The sequence below is a fragment of the Eschrichtius robustus genome, chromosome 2 (assembly GCF_028021215.1).
Source record: "Eschrichtius robustus isolate mEscRob2 chromosome 2, mEscRob2.pri, whole genome shotgun sequence".
NCBI classification, from domain to species: Eukaryota; Metazoa; Chordata; class Mammalia; order Artiodactyla; family Eschrichtiidae; genus Eschrichtius; species Eschrichtius robustus.
In genome coordinates, this window is record NC_090825.1 from 132939011 (window position 1) to 132965490 (window position 26480).

Here is a 26480-nt window from a genome sequence, read left to right on the forward strand (position 1 = left end):
GGAATCAGTCCAAATGGAAAAGCAGAACAAATGAATGTTTGGTGACCAAAATCCTACTTTCCACAATATTCACCACTGATCATTATTCTAAGTTGTTCTAGTAAAGCATTCCTTTCATTAGATATAAACTGATTTTTGGAATTTCCATTCCCAGTCCTAAGTTTGCATTCCAGAATCACATAGAACAAGACTACTTCCTCTTCCCAATGGCAGTCCTTCAACTGTTTGTATACAGACATCAGATCCCCTTTGGTCTAGTCTCCTCCAGGTTAAATATATCAACATACCAGGAAATAGACTTTTTGGATTGAAAATAGATCAAGGCAGGCTATTAAGTAGACACTAGAATCTTATTGTGGAACTAAATATAACTTTTTGTTCTGTTCATCTTTGTTTCAAAGAAAATGACAAATTTGACAATGATTGGCACTGGCAAGGCTATTGGTGAAACAAACATTTTCAAGGACAATCAGTTGATTAGGTAATACTGATTAGATAATTTAGGCCAACCATCCAACTGAAGACACAAAAGACCTGAACAAAATATTTTAAAATATTCTTTCAACTACCAAAGGGCTAACAAAGCAATGAAAATTCACTAGGCCTAAAAGTAAAGAATATGCTAAACCAGAGAAGTAAGTCTAGAACTCAAAGTTTCTTTTGCCATAGAAGCATTTTCCAATCTGGAAGGGATATCTGCAAAACTGTGGTTTGGGCTTCCTGATGAAGCTAGAGGAAAAGTGTCAAGAGCTAGAATTCACCAAAGTTAGGGACTTCAATAAACCACTATCCAGTATAAGCTAGGACAAAAAGGGCTATACCCTCAGGATAAGGATGGACCTGTTGTCATATGGGCTTGCAACCTCGCACAAAGTGATCTAAGTAATCCATAAACCTTCAAGCATTGAACTTGAATTATGGTAGTCCTAGACTGGTGACACACAAAATGCCTGGCAGAAGCAAATTCAAAAGGTTCTTTCTGGAGAAGATCACACTATACTGGGACTCAAATTATTTATACCAATAATTTCCAAATGCAATAATCTCCATACAATCAAGATAGCCAGGCATACAAGAAATTAAGACAACATGAGTAAGAACCTACGGAGACAAAGGACAACAGAAACAAAGCTGAAAAGACCTCAAGTAGTGGAATATATATATGTAACTAAATCACTTTGCTGTACACCTGAAACTGACACAACGTTGTGAATCAACTCTACTTCAACAACAAAAGACTAAGCCAAAACACTCTTAAAAGAAAACATTGGGGTATATTTTCATTACCTTGGATTTGGAAATGGATTCTTAAATATGACACTAAGAAAACAAGCAACAGAAGAAAAAATTGACAAAATGAACTTTATCAAAATTAAAAACTTTTGTGCAAAGGACATTATCAAGAAAGTGAAAAGACAACCTACAGAATGGGAGATAATATTTTCAAATCATGTATCTGATAAGAAATGAATATCCAGAATATATTGAATATAAAGAACTCCTACAACTCAACAACAAAAAGACAAACCCAATTTTAAAATAGGAAAAGGACATAAATAGATATTTCTCCAAAGAAGATACACAAATGACCAGCAAGCATATGAAAATAGGTTCAACATCATTAGCCATTAGTGAAATACAAATCAAAACCAGCAGATACCACCTCACACCTACTAGAATGGCTAAGTTTTTTTTTTTGGTTTCTTTTTTTTTCATTTTTAAGGAAATTAAAAAGTGTTGGTGAGGATGTAGAACAAATGGAACGCTTGCACATTGGGGGTGGGAATATAAAATGGTGCACCCACTGAGCCAAACGGCATGGTAGTTCCTCTGAAACCTAAACACAGAATTACCATATGACCCAGCAATTTCATCTTAGGTATATACCCCAAAAATCTTACGCAGAGACTTTAACAGATACTTGTACACCAATGATCACTGCACTATTATAGCCAAACAGTGGAAACACCCCAAGTGTCTATCAACAGATGAACGGATAAACAAAACGTGGTGTATACATACAATGGAATGTTATTCATCCATAAAAAGGAATGAAGTTCTGATACATGCTACAACATGGATGAAACTTAAAAACATTACACTATATGAAAAAGCCATACAAAGAAGGACAAATATTATTCCACTTATATGAAATATCTAGAATAGGCAAATTCAGACAGAAAGTAGAATGGTGGTTGCCAGGGGCTGAGGGAAGGAGGAATGGGGAGTTATTGCTTAACTGTTACTGACTTTCTGTTTGGGATGATGAAGAAGTTTTGAAAATAGATAACGTACAATATTCTGTACAACATTGTGAATGTAATTAATACCACTGAATTGTACATTAAAAATGGATAAAATGGCAAATTTTATGTTATATATGTATTACCACAATTTTTTTTTTTTAAAGTAAGAATCCAGTCAGAAACCAGAACATTTTCTTATAGTCTTCATCATTTGGTGGGGGTAGAAAAGCCCCACAATGAACCAAGATAGATAAGATGGATTTAAAATTCAAATAGAAAATTACCCAGCATACTTTAACATAAACATTCAATGCATTGTCTACATTCCACATTTCTGGTGTTTTTACATCATGATTCAAGTTCAAAATGATGCCCTTGCCATGGTCCAAGATTCTCCATCATACTGGAAATCCAAAGGGGTGGCTGGTACCAAAGACACAAATGAGAGGCCGGAGAGGACAGCAAATGACAACTGTCAACAGATGTGCAGAAGCCACAAGAGTGCCAGCATCACCTTAGAGGAATTTAGGATGGAAAACAGGATTAAGCCAAAAACCGAAACTTAGAGGTGTTCATGAAAATTAGCTGTGAACCAGGAGCAATAGCTGAGAGTAAGAACCACAGATGAAGTGGGCAATGCCCTGGGGTCAACCACAGTTGACCACAAAAGAGCAAAATCAGAGCTGAGCACAGGGCCCAGAGACAAACAAAGATAAAGCAGGGTCAGAGTTCAGAAAAGGATGGCAAGGCAGAGGGGTCAGGAATCGGGATGGCTAATAGGAGCACTGTTTGATCGTGAGCTTCTGAGCCACCCGCAAAGCGTCTGTGCCCCCTGCTTCAGGACTCCACCAACTGAGGTTATAAAAAACCCAAGTAGTAGGACCCAATTCCAGACTCACCGAATCAGCATCTCCTGGGGGTTGGACCCAGGTATCTGCATTTTAACATGTTCCCAGATGACTCTTAGGCTCTCTAAAGTATGAGAACCACAAATCATTCACACAGCTTCTGAGATAGACTGGAAGCCCCCAGGTTCAACATGATGCCCAAGATCTATCCTCACTGGGGGCTATGCAGGTCCTGCCAGCAAGTTTTAGTAAACATAGACTCTGAACTTGCTGGGGCTGGAGAGGGAACTGTGACAACAGCGTCAACTATGTATGGAGCAACCACCCTGTGCCAGTGCTTTCCTGGCATTGCTACACTGAATGCTTACTTATGAGAAGGGTCCCATTATTATTCCCAATTTACAGGTGATGAAACTTAGACTAAGAGAACCCAAACGACTTGTCCTGGGCCACGCAGCCAGGCAACAGCAGCTTCAGGTTCTGGGCCAGTTTGACTCCAAGACCTGTGCTCTTTCCATATACCAACGTGTTACAGAATTTTTCAACCGTTGTTTTAAAGAGGTGGTGGATGAAGAGGAGATTGTAGCATTAGTTGATGGTGAGTCTTTGGTTAATTAATAACTTATTTCACCATGGCATGTCCAGGGCATTATGGGGAAGCAAGGCTCTGCTGTCTTCTCTAATTATCTTAATCCCCCAGTCAGAAGGTATTGTCAGGTTGTGTGTAATCTCGTTCGGTTTTTTTTTTTTTTTCTTTTCATCTCAGTGAAGAAGGATCTGAGATTAAGTTTGGGAAGAGATTGAAAACCAAAGCTCAGAGGAACAGAATAAAATGATGCAGAGGCATCCTGAATCAGGAGAAGACAAATGATAGGACTTTGTTGATGGAGCTGCTGAAGGAAGATAAGATGCTGAAGCCATCTCAGAGGGAAGAGCAAGGGGAAGGAAAGAGAGCAGAGCCCAGGGAAGAGAGATAACCGGGTGGAGAAGAGAGATAAAAGGAAGTAAGGGCAAGGCCAGGGAGGAGGACGGCAGGCTCTCCAGGCCACTTCCTTTCTCTTTCTGTTTTGTTTCTGTCTCTCAGATTATATCTTAAAAGGGAGGGAGGGGGCCATTTTGGAGCATATGTGAAATGTTCAATCCTGATCATTCAATCTCTATGCCTGAAAACATAGCCTCATTTGGTGGTAAATCTAAACTCTAATCTCTCCAAGAACGTGAGGCCCAGGCCCAAAGACCCTCTGGCTTCACGTCCTTTACACTCCCCCCTCTCCCATTTCCAGGTCTGTTGTATTCAGACAGACGTAGGCAGGGAGAACACCTGATTTTACTGAGGTTTTTAGGGGGAAACCTACAAATTCCTGCTGAATAGTCCTTTCCACCTCACACACTAGTATAATCATTGAGAGATCACCACAGTACTTTATGTGTCTGGAGGGGCCAGGGCACAGGGGCTAAGGCCCTGGGCTTTGGAGCTGCTCCAGAGTTTGAATCCAGCTCGACTGCAGACAAGCTACTTTTTGTATCTGAGCTTCCATTTCCTCATCTATCAAACAGGGATAAAACTGGCAACTCCCTCATAGAGACGTTGCTATGATTAAATAAAATAGCGCATTTAAAGTGCTTAGGGTAGTTCCTGGCACACAGAAGTGCTGAAATCATGTTAGTGTTGACTGCTGGCCCTGTGAGTAGGTCCAAGTGCAAAGCTAGGTGCACATGGCAGGCACCCCATGAAGAGGATATTGACCCCTGGATTGAGGACACTTGATTCTAGTTCTCATTCACGATAGAGGGAAACTGGAATGTCACTGGACCTCTCTGTGCTTCCCTTTTTCTCCTTTATAAAATGGAGACGTACCCTTCCTCTGACACAGACTGCTATGTGTTTGAAAATGCTTAGAAAAGTATGAAACAGCATAGAAATACAGAAGTGGTCATTTCCATTACTCTAACGCTGCACTTTTACCAAGCTGACCACTCTCTACTGAGCTTACAAAGTTTCACGGTAGCTAAGAATTTGCGCTGTAATTGGCCATCACCTCCTAGGGCAGAATGTTTCCACCCCCATCCTGCATTGACGCCAGACACTTGCATCAAAGGCACAGTTCCACAGCTTCCAGGAAGTGTGCATGCAGAATTCCAAACTTTCATTCTTTTTTCTCTCTTCATTCTTTTTGCCTCTCAGGTACATTAGAAATGATTCAAATTTCTGTACTATGCATTTAGCATAATAAAGACGGAAATGGCTTTGAAGACTGTAAGCTGTCTGGGAACAGGCAACAGGCAGGTCTGTCTGGTTCATCGTTATACCCCAGCACCCAACACGGCCCTTTAGCACATAGGAGACACCCAATATGCTTTTGTTAGATGAGTGAATGTGGTAGAAATCAAGACTGTTTGCCCAACAGCCATTCCTAGTTTCTTCCATGCTGACTGATCCTAAGTTTCAGCTGAACGGCAATGTGCACAGCCTCAGTTCCTCTTGCCTAAGGGTGGGCCTGTGACCCAGTGAAATATATGCGGAGGTCTTCTGGTAAACTCTCTGAAACATTTCCCTTTTTGACAAAAGATAAGTGTCATATTAGGGGAAAAGTCCCATTTCCCAACTACCTCTTCCTTCCTGCTTGGGATGCGTTTGTGTGAGGGCATAGTAGAGCTGCGGCAGCCATCTGCAACCATGAAGGAAGAGTCAAGGAAAGTCACTAATATCTCACTGCCACCTAAAGAATGTCACTAACCACCTGGCTCTACAAGGATTGAGTGATGAGCCACAGTAGCTGCCGACCTTCAACACACGCTGAAAGAAGTTCAGGGTGGAGATCAGGAATGAGGAACTCTGTGCTCTGAGGAAAAAGGCAGAACAGGCCTTCAGATAGTTCGATATTTTCAGAAGAAAACTTTTATGAACCTGGATTCTTGCATCTTCACATACTTAGAAAAGCACTGAAACCATTAACTATCTGTTCCTTGTGACTAGCAGCAACCTTCTACAGAGATGTGAATGTACTCCCTTGGTTGAACATAGTCCCTTCACCAAATTCACATATATACAGCGTCTCCCATTATATTTAGGTACCGGAGGGAAGAGAGTTGCCTTTTGACCAAGTTCCTTGTTCTGCAACAAAGGTTTCCACTTAACCCATCCTCCATGTGTCTCTTATCACCTTGGTGCCATCTCCTCATTATGCCTCTGATACCTCTGAAGAGATTAATAGTACTACCCTGTCCCTCACCCAGACATTCCTTCTCTGTTTATCTTTTCTGTTTTCTCATTATCACCTTCCACAAACCAAATATTATATCTTGGTTTTTAATTACTTCAATGGGCCTCATGTCCACAGTAATTGGGACATTGAGGTCATTATCTTGTCTCCTCAGATCTTCTTGAGCAATTTTATTGATCATTTCTTGGACTAGACTCACATAAACCTATAACTTAGGCCAAGAGTTAACCTGATTAATTAGCAACATTACTTTCTGGTGCAAAGTTGTCCTCCCTTTAAAATAGTGGTTTGCAAACATGGCCGTATATTAGAAGTACCTGAGGTGCTTTAAAATCTCCTGAAGCCAGGTCTCCCCCATGCCAATTAAACCAAGAATGCAGAGGAGAGTCCAGCTTCAGGACTTTTTTAAGCTCCCCACAAGATTCCAGTGTACAGCCAAGTTTGAAAATCAGTGGTTTAGACAAGTACTTCCCAATCTTTAATGTGCATGTGAATCACACAGAGGCCTTATTTAAATGCAGATTCCGAGGGTCTGGGGTGGGACTGATATTCTGCATTACTAACTAGCTCCCAGGTGATGACAATATTTGTCTGAGGCCCACAGTTTGCACAGCAAGAGTCTAGAATCTAGATTTTGCAGTCTATTCTAATGCTGGATCTGAAATTAAATTCCCCTTGGGTCCAATTGCAAAGTCACAGAAAAAAAATAATCCCTGCAATAAAGTCAAGAGTAGGGGCAGTGAATGAAAGAACTCAGAGGGTTGTTGTTTTTGATCTCTAATTTAGTTATGGACTTGGGTTGACAAACCATCCCAGTTTGTCGGGGACCGAGGGAGGTTCTTGCATGCAAGGATTCTGAGTGTTAAAACTGGGACAAGTTGGTCACCCTAGTTAATGGCAGCGTCCCTAAGAGAGCAACAGCCAAGCTTTGCACTTCAGCGTTCCGATTCCTATTTCTGAGAGCAGGAGTCCGCCTCAGGGTCAAGTGTGTGCTGGGAAAGATAGCTTACGGAAAAGAAATGCAGAGTTGCATGCCCAGCAAGAACTTAAAGAATGTGACTTCAAAGGGTAACTAATCAGGCAGGTGAAGCTAGAAAATTCCAAGAACAAGGTTATAACAGGGCCGTAGAGGTAAATCTAGGGTTACATGGTTTAGGTCTCTGCTCTAGCACTGGTTTCCTGTGTAGCCTGGTGGTAACTCATTCCCCCTCTCTGGGCCTCAGTTTCATCAGCTAAGAAATGAGAGTTGAATCCAAGGGTGTGTAGGGTCTTTCCTGCTCCCCCATCCCCCGACTGCTTATGCAACACGGATAAAGCTACAACTGCAGAAGTACACCTTTTCAGCGCAATTAGAAAGTGAACCCACCTTCTGTTTCGCGAGCAGCCATCTCCAGGTGTCCCCCGGCTCCTCCACAGCAGCGTGAGCATTCATCATATTCGGGAACACTTCCCTTTGCTGTCCTTTAGTGCTCAGAGAGCCCAGAACTCACGGTGCTTTTTTTCTTTATTTTTCTTAAGACTGTAACATGTTGACAAATCTAAATGAAACTCTATTTCAGATCCAGCCTTTTGGTTACAAGTGGTTTCCTCCCTCCAAGCAGGGAGACCACTTAACTTTTCGTTTTTCTTTAGAGACAAAGAGCCTCGCCAGCCACCCACTGCCGGATTCCTGTTAACCTTTCATTAAGCGCTGACAGCTGACTTCAGCTCTTCATGACTTAGTTCAACACATTCCCACTTCAGTGGGTCCACCTGGCTTCATTAAGTTTCCTGCCAGCTTCTCTACTAGCAGCTTCCTCCACAAATGCAAATAAGATCCTGCGTAACTAATATGGGGGGCAAGGGAAGATTGAGCTATAAAGGGGTTGGCATTGGAGAACCATCCCAACACTCAGGTTGACGTGGATCTGAGTAAACTAAAACCATTTCGGACCCACACGGGTCAGCGTCTCAGTTTCAAATGCCTGAAATGTTAAACGAGGCCCATCCCTGTGAAGTATGGGGTAGTGGTGAAGAGTGTGGAGTCCTTCAGGCCTGGTTTCCAGACGCGGCTCCGTCACAGAGGGTAGGACTATGTGACCTTGAGCAAATTTCTTCACCTCTCTCTGCTTCTGTTTTCTCGGGAGTAATATACTGTTTCATGGGGCAGCTGTGAGGATTCAGTGAGAAACTGCCTTGACGCACTTGGTAGAGGAGCAGCCAGAACGTAGCAAACGCTCCTTAAGGATGGGATGTTATCCATTTCTTTTAGTCTAGAAAGGCCAAGGTCGAGGTTGCAGAATTAGGTTGCTTTAAATCCTCAAGGTTTGACTGTGGTCCCACCATGTAAACATCACCTGTAAGAGCCCTGTCTCCATCAAAGTCCTTCCTTGTGGAAATAAAAACACGACTCTGATTCCCTTCTACTGCATTTCCCTGGTGGGTTTTGTCTCATTTAGATTTTTAGGCTCCTTAAAGGGAAGCGATTCTCTCTTCTGGGCCCCCTACGCAATAGATACTAGGGAGTTGTTTGTAGACAGCTACCAATTCATCCTGACTGCACGGAGAGGGAAAGAGGAACAAGTGCCCCAGCAAACTCCTCGGATCAAGGAGTCTCAGTATAAGAATTATATATTTAGGGGGCTTCCCTGGTGGCGCAGCGGTTGGGAGTCCGCCTGCCAATGCAGGGAACACGGGTTCGAGCCCTGGTCCGGGGGGATCCCACATGCCGCGGAGCAGCTGAGCCCATGTGCCACAGCTACTGGGCCTGCGCTTTGGAGCCCGTGAGCCACAGCTGCTGGGGCTCATGTGCCTGGAGACCGTGCTCTGCAGTGGGCGAGGCCACTGCAGTGAGAGGCCCGCACACTGCGATGGGGAGTGGGCCCCACTCGCTGCAACTAGAGAGGGCCTGCATGCAGGAATGAAGACCCAACACAGCCAAAAATAAATAAATAAATAAATTTTTAAAAAAAGAATTATATATTTATTAACTCATCATTCTGTGGCTTCCACTCCCCACCCCCTAAACCTGTGAGTCTCAAACTAGCTGCCTTGTTCTAGTTCCTGGCCATGTTCTGCTTGCCTAGGACATTATTTTAATACTACGTGTGAGTATTAGTAGTGCCTGTAAGTGGACACACAAGCTTCCATTTCAGTAGAGGCCACGTCACTTCCCCCTGCCTCACTCCTCCGCATCAGCTGTCTGTCCTCTGAATTCGCCACCCTAGCCTTGGGCAGAGCCTAAGGGTGCTTATTCTATGCCCCCTTGGGTGGAAATCAGGAGATAGGAATCTCACATCTGCATTGGGAAGATTCCTCTGTCACAGCATGGAGAACAAATTGGAGACGGAAAGGAGTGAAGTTGGTGAGGAAGGTTAGAAGCTACCCTAAGAGTCCAGGCGGAAAGTAATGCTAGCTTAACAGAGGGCTGACAAGGAGTCCACCCAGACCTTGGGCACTGGCTGCTGGAAACTCCCACTCCTCCCTCCACCACCCCCCAACCCCCGCATGGCCACACCCACCACCACAGAGCCCTGGTCACAGGAGAGTATTTTCTTAAAATCTCCATCCTCCTCTTAGGGATTATTATGCTTCCATATTTCTCAAACTCTAAGGTGCATCAAAATCACCTGGAAGACTTGTTCAACTACAGATCACGGGGCTGCACTGGGGAGTTTCTGAGTCAGTAGGTGTGGTGTGGGGATGAGAATGTGTACGACTAACAAGGTCCAGGTGATGTTCAGGCTGCTGGTCTGAAGTGCCCCGTTGCTGTTTGCAGCAACAGCAGCGGTTCTCAACCCTGGCTGCACATTAGAACCACTTGGAGCATTAGAAAAAAAAAAAAAAAAAAAAAAATCAGATGTCCAGGCCACACCCCAGACCAATTACAAAAGAATCTCCTAAAGGGTAGGACTCAGGAATTGACATTTAAAAACAATTCCCCAGATAATTGCAGCGTTCAGCTAAGGTTGAGAGCTACTAGGCTAGAGGGTCCTGGAGGCCATTACCAGTTGTAAAATACTACAACTACTCATTTAAATGTTTCTGAATCTGACCAAGGAGTTGCAGAAATATAGTTGGGAAAAGACTGAAGATGGCCCCTTGCAAAACACAAAGATACTCATTGAGCTGAGATGTTCTGTTTAGGGGGCATGGGATTTGCTGTCGGCTTTTCTAGGCAGACCCGAGTTGGTCATGGCCCAGGTGGTGGTCGTTTGGGAAAGTGGGTAGGCAGCATGAGCTAAGTTAGGACGGGGAGTCTCAATGACCCATGAAATGTTAAAACCTGTTTTCACAAGGTCACCTAGTCCCACTCCATTTTCCAGATGGGGACACTGAAGCCCTGCACCTGACTCTATTGCCCCACACCCACCCACCCCCAGTTTCTAAATTTAAATGTAACAGGCTGGTCAAGCCATTTCCAGTATTTTCAGTTAACACAGAGGAGAAAGTCAAGCCAAAGAAAGAAGCAACCCGTGTGCTGCTAATTATTTCCTTCACTTAGGCCAAATCTGCCACTCCCCTTGGCACCAAAAGAGTGAGGCAGAAGGCATGCTGCCCTGGGCAGGTAGTTCTGCAAGTGCTCAGGTAAGAGGGAGATGTTTTTATTAACTGCTGGACCCGTGTGAACTAACAGTTCCAGGAATCTAGAGGCTGTAGCAGTCAAGTCATAAGACTGCTTTTTTCCCCTCTCTTAAAAGTAATGTCAAGAGAGTCGAAATATAAAGTATGGTTACCTGGAAAGACCGTGCACTTACTTCATTAAGGCGGTTACTGCCCCAAACATACTACCAGGAAGTATTTCAGACTACTTTCTTTCAGCTCTGGATGACTTTCCACATTTCTGCCCAACCAGAGGCCTCTCACTCAGGTGCACATTCTTTCCATTCAGTCAACAACTGCTTGTTTTAACCTCTCTCCCATGGTTCCTCATGCTACTAGCTCTCAAAGTGTTTAAATAAACCTGTTCTTATTGAGGAGCCAATTCCCATGAACTTTATTTAGAGAAACTGATCTGGACCGACTCACTGTCACATCCGTGTGCCGGCCCTGCTTGGACATCCATGTCATTCACCACAATTTATTCTGATGAACTCTTGGCTGTTTTCAGCATTAAATTCCCCAAGCAAGAATTAAGATGTGACACTATGGTCACCTCTAAAGATACTCAGGTGAGAACAGAAAATAATAGAAAACCTAGACGTTTTAGAGGTGAGTCAAAACGATGGTGTGATTCCATGTCGTTTCCTGCATTATTGATGACAATCAATACATAATATATCATCAATATGTTATTGATGACCATCAATATGTTATTGATGACCATCAATAACGCAGGGATGCCCATACCATACCCAGAGCGGGGCACTGAATTCTTAAAGCTGGGCATAAAAGGAGAGATACAAATGCATGCAAGGCAAAGGCAACTAGGGTAGGGAAGGGACCAGAAATCAGGTCCCAGAAACAAGGCAATTTAGAGAAACATGAGGCTCTCCTTTCGGTATCTGGAGCACTGCTACCAGGTAGAAGAGAGTTTAGACCTGTTCTGTGTAAGCACAAGGAGTTCAGCTAGGACCAGCAGGCAGATGCTATCTGGACACAGACTTTGTTCTAAATATTTCTAAGTCTCAGAAGTGCCCTGAGATTGAATGGACTTCCTTGGGTGTGATAGTGAGCTCACCATCACTGAAGGTGTTCAATTATACTGTGGAAGATCACTTAGCAGTAATGCTACAGAGATTAAACCATGAGAAGGTGTGGTCTCTAAGGTAACCTTCACTTGTGAAACTAAGGCAAGACTGGATCAGAGACACCAAGGCAACAGATGGTTTTTTTTAAAAAACAACAACAACAACAAAACATTCTAAGACTTATTTTGATAATTCACACATCATATTCTCATCCTCAATCCTAAGAGAAAGGGGCACTTTAGAGTGTGAAAAGACCGTCTTCATCTTCTCTTCCGTCGAGGACATTTTTACCTTCTCCAACACTGTCTAGCCTGTAAAGAGAGAAGAGAGGCTGATGTGATGAGAAACACCAAGACCAGGAATGAATGGATGCTGCTAGATTATAAAACAACTAATCAAGGGCTGTTACAGTTTAAAGGGCTCAGGGTCCATCCAGTCCAAGCCTCACATTTCACAGATGGGAAAACTGAGGCCACAGGGGATAAAGGGCTTTTGCCAATCTATTATAATAAGGGGATTTAAAGTTTCTGTATTAGCAAAGTATAAAATTATGATCTAAATGTGTTTATTTACCAAGAGGATCTCCAAGTACGACTTTGAAAAGTTACCTTGCTAACCTTCAGTTTCCCTACTTGTTAATATAGATATTGTGGTATTGATGCAATTATTAAGTGAAAGCAAGGTCTTCATCACAGTTTACACCAAATCTTTTCATTTCTTTACCAAAAAGCTATATAACAGGACAGATATCCAAAATCCCTTTCCAGAGACTCTTCAAATTATTTAAAAAACAAAACAAAAAACTGCTCCCCTGGTCTAATTTGCAAGAGGAATTAAATCCCAGGAATGATACTATACATGTTTTTTCATTTTCCATACTGCCAACTCTCCTCTCAGTGAACTCAGTTTAACAATGACCTTTTAAAGTGAGTCACCCAGAGTGGAACAAATAATGGGTAGAATGACATATCACCTTCTTTCTTTTGCATGTCATACTTCTGTTAATGCAACCTGCCACTGTATTTGCATTTTGGATAAATATCACAGTGTTAACCAAGACAGAGGTTAACGTGAGCTGAATCGCCACATCTTTTCTACCTCTAATGCCACATTTCTCCAACCATGTATTTAATCAGAATACAAACAGAAGTCATTAAACCACTGAGTAGTATCTAATCATTTGTAACAGCTTGTACAATCATTACAACAGTCAGTCATGCAAGATGAATTACCTGGTGTGTTTCTGGACACAATTGGTTTCCATGACTTTCCCTGAAAAGACAAGGCCAGGTTAGAAGCAGAGTAGCTGTGCTTTTGTGAAATGCTGTGGAAAGGACGGAGCAATATTATGAAGAGGAGAGGTGGTCCAAAGGTGGGAACTTAGGAACTGGATTTGGTAGAGAAAGCCACTCCTTTCCCCAGATCACATGATTGCTTCTTTAGGCCCCTAGTTACTGCTTGTCAGTCACAGAGTTGTTCCAACATCGTGGGCAATGGTGTTAAGCTGCTTTATTCTTTTTTTTTTTGGCCAGGCTGTGAAGCTTGAGGAATCTTAGTTCCCCGACCAGGGATTGAACCCAGGCCCCGGCAGTGAAAGTCCTAACCACTGGAGTGCCAGGGAATTCCCTAAGCTGCTTTATTCTTGAGTTATTTGAATTCAAGTAACTCACTTGGGTTTTAAAACACTTCCTTAGGACACGTACCCATAATTTCCCAAACTGTAACATGCCTTTGTATGAAGGTTAACGGCAAACTTCCACTAAGCTCCAAATTTCCTTTTGCAGTGTTCACTAGGGATAGATGTGGAGACACACGACTTTCACTGTTGCTCAAACAGGCTGAGATGGTTACTACTAGTCAGAGCTCCTCACTTACTACCAGTTTCTGTTAATGACTACAGAACAATTTTTTCCCCATTTTTACAGGACCAGGTGCTACGTGCCTGTACCTGGCATGAAAACTATAAACCCCGGTTCATGATTTCTTTTTGCAATGTTTTAAAACTTTTTTTTTTTTTTTTGAAGGCAGGGGAGGGCAGATACAAGGTCATGGACCAGCTCAAGAATCTAATGACAGCTATGGACCCTGTCCTCTGAAAAATGCAGATATGAATGTACAAGTGCTTTTGCACACGATTTTAAGGGATTCACTGGTCCCCTGAGGTCCATCTGTGGACCCTAGGTTAAGAAGTTTTACTTTAAGGGAACAAATAAGAAGACCGGGGTGATTCACGGCTCTCTTCCTGGGGCATTCCTAGCCAGAGGAAGAGGCTGGGTCAGGCTTTCCTCCACCCCAAGACAGTGATAAGAATAGTACTTCCCACTTAAGGCAGTCAGGAGCATGCAACGAGTTAGATATGTCAAGAATATAGCATCATGGGACTTCCCTGGTGGCGCAGTGGTTAAGAATCTGCCTGCCAATGCAGGGGACACGGGTTGGATCCCTGGTCCGGAAAGATCCCACATGCCGTGGAGCAACTAAGCCCGTGCACCACAACTACTGAGCGTGCGCTCTAGAGCCCGTGAGCCACAACTACTGAGCCCGTGAGCCACAACTACTGAAGCCCATGCACCTAGAGCCCGTGCTTCGCAGCAAGAGAATCTACCACAATGAGAAGCCTGTGCACCGCAACAGAGAGTAGCCCCCACTTGCCGCAAATAGGGAATGCCCCCGCACAGCAGTGAAGACCCAACGCAGCCTAAATAAATAAATAAATAGATAGATAAAATAAATTTTAAAAAAAGAATATAGCATCAGGACTGGCACAGAATAAGTGTCCCATAAATAAAGGTGCTCTTCTTTTACTTTTCTTTCCCAAAATATAAACTCTGTCAGGGGGATGACACTCAAAGCCTTTAGCATCTTGGGGAGGATGAGTTTACCTCTAACCTCCTTGACGGGGATGATGAGGGCAATGACAGAAGTGGGACTCTAAGGAATGGGGAAAACGGGCAGGAAGCAGAATCCATCCACTCCCAGATCCCCCCTGGAGTTTCCAAAGCTCTGAAGGGCTTCATCCCACCTGGTCCTGCCTTCCTTACCTCGAAGGAAAAATGCCAGAAGCAATGCCAACAGCACAAATCCCAGGGAGGGAGCAATGATCTTGAGCAGGTTGTAGTTGTTGGTCATTTTTATCTGGTGAGACACAGGGAAGGCGACCGGGTCACTCATTTCCGAACAGCATCCTCCCGTGAGTTTCCCATCACTAGCGCACCATCCAGTGACCGGCAGCTTCACTGCAGCTCACCACCTTTTGCCCAATGTGTCTCAAGATCAAAACAAAGCCAGCCTTACGAATTAGACTTAAAAAAAAAAAAAAAAAAAAAAGTGGAAAATCTGAAACATTTTACCCAGACCCTTCCCTCAAATTTTCCTAAGTCTTAAACACCAGGCAGTTGGGCTGTGGGGTGTGAAGATTAAAAAAAAATAACTGTCCTGTAAGCTGTGGCCTCCACTGTCAAATCTCTTTACTGGCCATCACCTAAATCCTTTCAGCTCTACCTACACCTGTGTGTTAGTTCTTTTCCTGGCTGACTTAGACTTCTAGAGGCAATAAGATGAAAGAGAAAGTGGAACTCAATTTCAAATTTTCTGCAGTGGTGGTTCTCAAAGTGTAGCCAGGGGACCCCCCATGAGATCAAAATGATTTTCAGGACACATTATTTGCCATTTTTACTGTCATTCTTTCATGAGACGTACAGTGAAGTTTCCCAGAGGTTACGGTTATGTGACATGTGATGTGAAGGTGTTAGTGCTCTGATAACATAATATGCAAGATACGAGGACCTCTATCTCCTATTGAGCCAGACATTAATGAGACTTGCAAAAATGTAAACCAATGCCACTTTTCTTACTTATATTTTTTCATTCAGGAAAATGTAGTTATTTTTCATAAAATATTATTTATGTTAACATCTAATGGGTTTGTTATACTTTTTTAAATGAATTCATATTGTTTTTAACTTCTCAGTTTTAATTTTTACGAATATAAAGGGGTCCTGACACCAAATAGTCTGAGAATCACCGCTCTACAGGCAGCATCTAGCTCCCTGGGGGCTACACCATCTCCCATTGGCCAGGCCAGGCTCCATCCCCTCAGCTTCCTATCCCTTCTCTTACAAGGCAGCAGAGGCAGGGCAATAATCTCTCTCTGAGGAGAGAGAAGGGGAAGAAGGAAGAATGAATGAGAGCTTCACTTTTCCCTTATATGTTGTCTATACTACCTGACGGTTTTATGTGAAGCAGCTTGAATCTCTTTCATAATAATACAAATGAATGAAGGATAAGCTCAGAAAATGAGAGGAATGCCGGTGACAGGTGTTGATTCTGTAGAATGTCACTAATTCTGGGGCAGCAGAGGGACCACATAATAATTTCAATGTTTTTATTTATCCTTCTTTTTTCTTTTCAAAGCGTCTGCACATATAGAAGTAACTATATCAACATTATTTCTGCCAAGAGTACAAGTCTACAAATTCCTTCACTGTTTCATCACAGTTGCAATGTATTTTGCCCTTAGATAGATCTGCTTCCCCAGTCCATTTCCACAAACCTTTACTGTGGATTTTAAAACTGTAGGTCATATACTTCAAAATACTTCACAAAAATTTTTACCTGTTCTGATTCAAATCCATTTGGCACAGGAAATGGCATCTCAGATGCTGGGAAGGAGAAAGAGAAGATAATGTTTATATTTCCTGTGGGAGAATAAAATGCCACATCCTGAAATAGACACTTCAGTTGATGTGTTTAATCCTTTAATCCCAACTTTCCTTTTTTTGCATAATTTATTTATGCACACTTGTTTTGGTATGTTTTTATCTAAAGCTCATCTGCTGTCCAGTATTATCCCACAGGAGCATCTCCATTTTACAGATGGGTAGAGTGAGGCATTAGGCCAGCAGGCAATTGAATCTAAATTTTCTTTAAGCCCCAGTAATGCATTCAGAACTTTTCTCCAGCAAGAAAACCTGTCAGTCTATCAGTTAACAAATATTTATTAAGCATTTATTATAGGCCATGCACTATTCTAGCTGTACCATCGACCTTCTCGATGGAGTTTACAACTTAGTACAGAAAACCAAATTTAAACAAATAATGTAAATGGTTGAAAAAAAGCAATTGTGCAAAATTCTGGGAAGAAATAGTATAAGGTGTCAGAGGTACATCATAAGGATGGCTGACCGGTTCTAGAGGGTCACATCCTTGAGAATGTGAAATTTAAGCTGAGACATGGAGTCATGGATTTATAACTGATAGCTGAGTTCAACAAGGGAACCATACTGAGAATCTACCAAGTACTAAGCACGGTTCTGGGCACCAAGAATGCAGAGATGAATATGGCATGGTCCCACCCTCATGAAATTTACAGTACACTAGAGGAAGGAGACCAGAAGCTTATTTCAACCTAACAGGCCAAAGGTAAGGATGCAGGATGGACAGGCTGCTGGGGAGGGTGGGCAGAGGGAGAGGCACTTAGCCCCATGGTAGTTCAGTGAGTGCTATCAGAATTAAGCTCCATGAAGACACCGTCCCTCCGTGCCCGCCCAACAGTGGGACTCCAACACTGCCTGGCACATACTTGGTGCTCAATAAATGTTTGTTGAACGAGTTAACACCTGAACTGAGTTTAGGTTGTGGAACAATGAACAAAGCAAGATGGTAAAGGCATTTTAGGTAGAAGAACATCAGCAAAGCTATGGAAACATGAAACAGGATGGTTCCCATTCAACTGGCAAGCGTCTGTGAAGGTGTAAAATGAGAAGTGGGGGGTGGCAGGGGATGGCATGGAGATGGGCAGGAACCAATCACGGAAGGCCTTTTGTTTCATGCTGCTAAGTCTCCCTTTAGTTCTGTAAGCAGTGGGAAACCACAGAAACGTTTCAAGCAGGTTATGATCCAGTTAGGAGGATAAGAGAACAGCCAAGAAGAGATTACTATCTATCTGATTCCAGGTCTGAAATTCAGAGCTGGAAGTGAAGGGAGAGAGACAGACTCCAGAAATGCTTCGGAGGAAGATCAAGAGGATACGGACATTGAAGGTGGGGTGAGAAAGAGCTGAGTCTTAGATAACTCGAAGTTTCCTCCTTGCAAAAGTGGGCCATTGCCTGAACTGTCCCCTAGGACTGGGAAGAGCAGACGTAGCAAGGCAGGGGACAGAAAGGCAAGGAGCTCAGATTTAGAGTCGCTGAGCGTAAGGTACCAGAGGCACACTGCAAACCCTATTTGCGTAACAAGCAGTTGACTGATTTGAATCTGAATCAAACTCAGGAAAAGGTTGGAGCTGGAGATACTGATTTGGGAGTCATCAGGATCCAGGCAGCAGATAAAAACCTCAGAGTGTGTAAGAAACCCAAGGGCTACATGTCCAGAGAAAGAGGGGAGCAGGAATCCTGAGAAACCCTAGCACTTAAAAGGTAGGCAGAGGAGGTGGAGGAGAAGGAAGAAGAAACAGGGCAGGGAGCAGCGAGTGAGAGCAGTGTCCCGGGGCCAGGGCAGGGGAGAATGTCCAGGAGGGATGCCACGTCATATGTGCAATAAAACCTTCCCACAGAAGCAGAACACAAAGCCACACACAGAGGAGGCCCAAATGTAACAAATAGCTAGGGTAATAATTATTGAAATTGATCGCTGTTTCCCCCAAGCTTCTCTGCACTCAAGGCAAAAGGAGAAACGTGACAGGTTTTGTAAGGCTCATAATTTGGTGTAAGAGAGCTTACTTGTTCTACAGGGAAAGTGACTTGTTGAATGCCTAGGAGCATAAAACTCAGAGGGGGAAATTCAGCATGTTTTCATATCCTACAACTTAGTTAATGTTGTTTTTCTCTCAGCTATTATCCCCTGGAGCTGGAAACTGCAGGAAAGTATTCAAAATTCCTACCCTGTTCTGTCAAAATCCTGCTGTATCACAATCATTTGTGATGGGTAAGCCTGAAATTGAAACCATCAAAGAGAAAAGCCAGCCTGGGTCATTTCTGTCAGAGCTAATCTGTATTTTAAATGGGAGTCGTCTAAAGGGAGACACATTTTGCAAACACAAACCCTGCTGAGTGATACCAGACAGCACTTTTTCTTCTCCTTCTCCTCCTCCTTCTTCTGAAAATGCCAGAAGCCCAAATGGAAGTACTCATAGGGCTGCAGTGTTATACACCAAAGAGCAACAAGAAATACACATTGGTGGTTGGTTTTTCTTCCTTGTGAAAAGTAGCAATGCCTGCGGCCGGGGGATAGGAGTTAGACAAGTCCAGGCTATTGGTTTTCGTGTCCTCTGTGTTCTGCTGGCCATTACATTCTCAAGGCCCTGAACGCTGCCACGAGCACATTCAGGCAAAGGCAGAGCCTCCCAGAACTTGCAAGAATCATGTCCAAGTAGAACCTCAGATTGCAACCTTATTTAGAAATAGGGTCTTTACAGACGTAATTAGTTAAGGATCTTAAGATGAAATCATCCTAGATTTAGGATAGGCCCTAAATCCAATGGCTGGTACCTTTACAGGAACAGAAGAGGACACACAGAGCCACACACAGAGAAGGTCATGTGAACACGGAGGCAGAGATGGGAGTGATGCTGCCATAAATCAAGGAATCCCTGCGGCACCAGAAGCTGGAAGAGGCAAGGAAGTATTCTCCTCTAGAGCCTTCAGAGAGAGTAAGGCTCTGCTGACACCTGGATTTCAGACTGCTAGCCTCCAGAACTGTGAGAGAATAACTTTCTCTTGTTTAAGCCACCTTGTTTGTGATAATTGTTACCGCAGCCCTGGGAAACAGATACAGGTATTAAAGGAAATTGACATATGAAGAATGAGAGTGGCCTTCCATGGGGGAAACCAGCCTAAGAAAGAATAAGGAAATGGGTTCTGAGCACACATAAGATGACTAAACGGAATCGAAAGGCCTGGCATTAAGCTCAAAAGAGCGTTAATCTAATATATTATTACTAGCATTCCACTGAACATTTAATCCTCAGGAACAACCCTATGGGGCAGACGTTAGCCTATATTGCCAGTGAAAAAACTAAGGTTCGGAGGGTTGAGCAATGTGATGAAGGTCAAATAGGTCGTAGGTGGTGGAGCTAGGATTTGAACCTGTCTGACTGACATCAACACCTATGCTCTTAACAACCTTATTATACTGGAGTTCGAGCATAATTGTACCACGTAAATAGCATGTCCCACTGAGGCAAGAAGGAATGCTCAGTATAATGATTTGCATTGAATCTAGAAAAGTGATGGTCCAGAGCCGTGGTCTCCAGAGAGGGCTCAGCGCTCACCTTGACTGTGCAAGGCCATCCACTGGGAGTGGGGAAAATGAGAGCTTCTGTTTACATTTAATTAAATTGAATCCTTGCAACATTTATTCTGGAGGGATATATTCCAACATGTATATGTTAGTATGGAGGTGTATTTGAACAAATTATCAATAAGTGTTTTACCACTAATAATACATTTTTAGCCTGGTCAAGAGAGGAAGAATGAGTCACTTGGAGACTATGGTAGACAAAGTAATGAAACCCAAAGGTGTCCATGTCTAATCTTTAGAATTTGTGATATGTATATGTATGGCAAAAGAGACTTTGCAATGCGATCAAGTGAAGGCTCTTGAGATGGGAAGATTATACTGCATTATCCAGTGGGCCCAATGCAATCACAAGGATCCTTGTAAGAGGGAGGCCAAAATGTCAAAGCTGGGTAGGTGAGGATGGAAGAAGAGGTCAGAGAGAAAGAGAGATTTGAAGAGCCTATGTTGCTGACTTAAAGATGGAGGTAATGGGCTGAAAGACAAAGAAAGCAAGTGACACCCAAAAGCTGGAAAAGGCAAGGAAGTTGATTCCCCCCCAAGACAATTCAGAAGGAATACAGCCCCACCAACCCCTTGATTCTAGGACTTCTGACCTCCAGAACTGTAAGATTAATCTGTGCTATTTTAAGCCACTACAGTTCAGGTAATTTGTAATAACAGCAACAGAAAACTAACACAGAGACACTGGCCTCCAAGATCTTCCAAGACAAAAGTGGCTCTGGGGATGGGCACATGGGATGAAAGGAAGATTGCCTTTTTATTTAAAAGTTTTTTGTACGCTTTGTAGTTTTGTCATGTAGGTGTAGTATCTATCTTTAAAAAAATTAGTTAAATTGCAAGAACAACAACAAAAGAATCTTAAGATTCTTTTCCCATGCTTTTCCCAGGTCCATGTACTCACCAATGCTTCTGATGAATATCAGATTTTCCTACAAGCTGAGAATGTATTTACATTAAAAAGAAAACCAAAAACCAAAATAGGGACCCCTCGGCAGCTAGAGTTCTCACTGTAAATTAGTAAATTGGCTTGCTGGTTTAATTTTAGGCTCTTGAGTTCTGGGTATACATGGGTACTCTGAAAAATGGAATTTCTGTAAAAAATTAACCCCAGACCTCAGAGCACAGTGAGGCTGCCAGTCTGCCTCCCTCATGCTTTACCACCACTAAGTATTTCCCCCAGACTTCCTGGCTCTGTGACCTTGGGCAAGACATTCCCTCTCTCTGAGCTACAGTTCATTCATCTGAAAATGCTGCCATTTTACCAACTGATCTCCTATGTCTTTTTTAACCTTTATATCTCTGGATAACTTTTTACAAAGTATTTGAATGACCTGAGAAAATTATCATTACACAGTAATTTTTTTAAGGATATAAAGCTATACTTAGTGTAGGGAATGAACATGTAAATACTTCAAAATATATATACAAACACATGCATACCTCTTGTTCCCCAAAGAAAACTAAAAAGAAATCCAGGCTAAATACACCTGACTTTGAGTGGAAATATTGTAGGCAATTCAATTTTTTTAATTAATACTTTTGTATGATTTCTAATTTTCTCAAATGTGAAAACTTTAAAATATTCCGTGTATCATGTGTTAATTACTGGAAACTCTGCAGGATGACTTAGTCAAGGGCAAACTGTTAGGGGTGTGTCATTTCTCTGAAGCAAGGCCACAGTGACATTCTAAGTGAAACTTTGAAGATAGCTGTTAGAAACTCATTCACCTGCAGCCAAAGAAGGGTTTTGTGGTGCTATTAGAAAAAGACACCTCCTAAGATCTAAGAGTACTGAGGTATGAAGATGTAACAGGATATATATATTAGTCATTTTTAAAGCTCAAAAACGGTTTGTTTTTTTAAATAATGAGTGCATATAAAAACTGGTGAAATCCAAGTAGAATTTGTAGTCTAGTTAATTGTATTGTACTGATGTAAATTTCTTCATTTTGATAATGTACCGTAATAGTGTAAGATGTTGCCACTGAGGGAAGCTGGAGGAATGTGTAGCTCTCTCTGTACTATTTTTGCAAGTTTGTGGAAGTCTACAATTATTTCAAAATAGAAAGTTTTTAAAAATTAGTTTAAATATCAGCCATTTCATATAGTTCAATCTAATCTATGCATGACACGTAGTAGCTTTGCAGTAAAGACTTGTTGAACAAAAATGTTGAATGAACTTTAAAGCAAGTTTTAAAAGACTACAGAGAGAATGATTTTGTAAACAATTTGAACATTTTTATGAAAAATAATAATAGATGTGACTATGCTATTAAGAACAAAAAATGACCTGACAGGATATAGCCCAAACTGTTACAGTATTATCTCTTCATCTCAATCATTTGGGGCGGGGGCTGGGTGGAATGTTTGGAATACAAGGAACTTCAACTTTGTAGTGTTTTAACTTTTTATTTTACAAGAGCATGTATTTATTTCGTAACATGAAAAATAAAGTTTAAATGTTAACAGTACGGCATGAAAACACCATCTTTCCCTTCAGAGGACTTCTCATCTAGTAGGGTAGGGGGCAATGTTCAGTGTACACTCAGGAAAACAAACCTATCCAAGTAAATTCACATCTGCCCTTTCTAAAGAACACATCCGGTATCTGGATGGTATAGATCAAGGGCTGCAAATGACAGCCTAGGGGCCAAACCCAGCCTTGGCCTGTTTTTGCACAGCCTCAGAGTCAAGAATCCTTTTTAGATTTTTAAATGGTTGGGAAAAAATCAAAAGAAGCAGAAGAACTCATAACACATGAAAACTGCAGGTACTTTATATTTCATTGTCCATCAGTACAGTGTTATTGAAGCCTAGAGACACCATTTGCACGTGTGTTATCTCTGGCTGCTCCTGCAGTGTTAGGACAGGGTTGAGTAGCTATGACAGAGACAGCACGGCTTGTAAGGCCTGAAGATGTATTATCTGGCCCTTCACAGAAAACGTTTGCTGACTACTGGTAAGTGAGTCCACATGCAGAAACAATGCCCATGGAGTCAGGGAATTAAATGTGTTCTATCTGAGTACAATTTTGAAAACCTTCAGACCTTCACACCCTAGGGTGATGAGAGACTTCCCTTCAAGGTGATTTTATACCTGAGGGAGTAGACTGGACCCCACTCTCTTACTCAGATAAAACCATGTGCTTTGTGCAATTCTGGAATGGCACTGAATTTTTAGGGTAGAAAATCTTTTAAGAATCTGTTTTGAATATTGCCCGTTTCCAGCCCATTAACAGAAATGTGCTTCAAAACTCCTAGAACCTCCCTCTCAGAATCAGTTTACTGAGCACTATCACAGGCCTGGCACAGTGATGAGCACTTCATGCAAATTATTTCACTTTAATGCTTACAAAACCCATTTTACAGATGTATAAACTGAGGCTGAAAGTTTAAATCACTCATCCAAGGTAACACGGACAATAAAAGGAAGTTTGAACTCAACTCAACTCGGAATGACTCAACAAATCATGATGGTAACCTCTCTGAGAGAAAAGAAAAAGAGCATATTAAAATCCTATTTGAAAACGTGAACTCTCTAACCAGTGGGTTTCATGCCAGAAATCACCTGGAAATAAGAGCACTATCTTCTCAGTGGGTACATTTTAAAACTCATATTACATACGTTGACTCATCACTGAATTCATAGACACTGGGACTCATCGGTCTCTTCTTTTAAAACAAATTTAGTTTTGAAATAAGTCAATTCAATGATACAATCTTAACACAACCTAGAATTTTAAAAAGTCAGAACTTCAAGCCTTCAGAGAAGTTTCTTTCCTTTCCTAAGTAGCAGCTGGCTTATGCTGTCCCCTTGTGGATTACTTGTGGTATGGTCTTAAAAATCCAAAGAACAGCAAAAGGATCCAAAAGTCTGAATGTTTTAGATTTGAAAGGAATTCAAAATTATCTCCTCTGATTCCCTTTTTTTAATCAAGAGAAAAATTAAAATCTAGAGAGAGTTTCATTTGCTCAAGGTTTCACAGTAATAAGTAACAAAGGAAGTGACCAGAACCCATACTTCCTGACCTCACCTGGCAGCGCTAAAGCAGTTCTGGAATTTCAAAACACCTTTTGAAAATAGAAACAGGCATTTACTGAATTCACATACTTCCTTTAAATTTTGGAGACCCCAGGATGTTTTTGACGTGGAATGATCAAAAAGAGTAGATGCACTTCAATCAATCAATCAAGAGAGCATTACATACATGAATCAGGTGTTCCTTAGCTCCAAGAGCAAAATTGGGTAGGGTCCATTTAATTTTGAAAGGAACCAGAGAGCAAATTGTGTTGGCACCCAAAGTGGTTCATAAAGGGGGAGGAATGATGCGATGACTTCACGTCTTACACAGGTGAGGTAACAGAAGGAAACCAGAGACTCAGAACACCATTGTTTGAGAGTCACCCAGTTCTAAACTGTCTCAGCCTTCCACTGCCTCCAAGGATGCCCAGCAGCACAAATGTCCTCATCATTGTGACAGCCCAGAGTCACCACCTCAGGCTACTTCTGCCGCGTGCCAATCTCCGCGTGTCTCGGTGAAGCACAGACAAGACCTCATCCCTAATCCTTCCTCACTGGACTCCTCTCTGAGGGGCAATGCCTAGCACTGCTCTGCACACACCAGCTGATCCATACGTTTTAATTGAGGGAGGGGGCAGGGTGCACACTTCACAAAGAACCCTCTGGATTATCAACAACAATAATAAATGGATACCATGTACCAAGCACTTACTCCATGGCCAGCACAGTGCAAAGTGTTTTCCATGTTTGATCTCAGAGCATTCTGCACTAGGTACCATTACTGTCCTCATCTCACAGCAGGAGTCCTGTGGCCTAGAGATGTCAGGCAACTGGCTCAAGTGACATAGCTAGGAAGGGAGAGAGCAAACCTCAGAGGCAGGATTACCTATCTGTAGAGCCCAGGCTCTTATCCTCTGGGCTCTATGGCCTTTGGGAAGTGTAGCAAGAGCTCACATACACTTGCTCTGAAAAGATCAGTGCTGGAGGGTGCATGACCATGCTATTTCATGGCACAGTGGGAAGTGGTCCTGTTGGAATGGAACCCTAGCCCTCCACTGCCTAGGTGGGTACAGTTTCTGAAAAGACATTCTAAAAATTATTATTATTGATAACAATGTTAAGCATGATGGAAGCAGCTAAAAACGCACAGAGTACTTTCACATTTATTATCACATTTGAACTTCAAAATGAATCTATGAGGTAAACAAACTTGGGCAGAATTATTGAAAGGGGAGGAAACTGAAACCCAGAGAGGTCTCATATCTTGCCCAAGGCTGCAAAGTTAGTGCTGATTGCTAGTAAATGGTAGAGCAATGATGTCTGATTCCAAGTTCCACTTCTGTTTCCCTCTTCTGCTTCTGGGTATCACAGGAGTCAATAGTCCACAAGTGTGGGTAGGTTCTTGCCAAAGGGCATTGGTACCTTTATTCATTGACTTGTTCGTAGTGGGGAGAACAGCTACCTCACCTCATCACAGAGCTCACTGAGGTTTATCTATTGATCCTACCCTCCTGTGAAACCGGAGATGTCTCCAGAGCCTGACTTGGTGTCCGAGGGACATTTTGGTCTGCAGAGCGGTCATCCAGCTCCCCTGGGTAACCATCAGTGAGGACCCATCTTAGGGCCAGCTCCAAGTTCTATTTTCAGTGGATGGTACCTTACTTCACTTTCACTTTCTGTTCGCCTTACCATGGACATGCCTCTCCTAAAGCTTGGCAACTTTCTTTCGTCTTATTTGGTTGACTTTTCTGAAAGAGAGCTGTTAGATGCTAGAATTACACGGATTCAATCCCAACTTTATTAATGGAAAAAAAACACATTTGTACGGTTGATAGATGTAACACTATTGTGAGAAGCATCATGAGAATCCACTTTTTGTCCTTTTCCTTCATCCCCAGCCTGCCAGCCTACCAACTGATTCCAGCCTGCGAACAGCACTGGGCATGAAAGATAAAACAAATAGGCTACTGCCTCGCAAAAGATGTTGACTTTGAAATCAACTGCATCCAATTTCCTTCCTCCTAACAACATCATTTGTGAGTGAAAATGAGCTTTGCTTCATTCCCCTGCCTTCGTCTGTTCCTTCTGCTAAACTTGCACTGAGAATGGCAACTCCTCCTACAAGTTCTTTATGCCCTTGATCAACTGAGGACCCAGAAAGTGTCAAGTTCTGAC

At 42.4% G+C, this 26480-nt stretch overlaps 1 protein-coding gene and 1 long non-coding RNA gene across 2 annotated transcripts in view; both read right to left on the reverse strand.

The window, feature by feature from the left end:
- LOC137759716 (uncharacterized) overlaps positions 1-7938 on the reverse strand; it is a 177416-nt gene extending 169478 nt beyond the window's left edge. The window contains exon 1 of the long non-coding RNA XR_011073130.1: positions 7685-7938. This is a non-coding gene — a long non-coding RNA (uncharacterized lncRNA). The remainder of the gene's footprint in view (positions 1-7684) is intronic.
- A 4234-nt stretch (positions 7939-12172) lies between these two features.
- TIMD4 (T cell immunoglobulin and mucin domain containing 4) overlaps positions 12173-26480 on the reverse strand; it is a 33790-nt gene continuing 19482 nt past the window's right edge. The window contains exons 6-9 of the mRNA XM_068534564.1: positions 16602-16648; positions 15029-15122; positions 13220-13259; positions 12173-12298 (exon numbers count right to left, since the gene is read on the reverse strand). Of these exons, the coding sequence (XP_068390665.1) occupies positions 12226-12298; positions 13220-13259; positions 15029-15122; positions 16602-16648 (254 nt within the window). The 3' untranslated portion in view covers positions 12173-12225. The remainder of the gene's footprint in view (positions 12299-13219; positions 13260-15028; positions 15123-16601; positions 16649-26480) is intronic.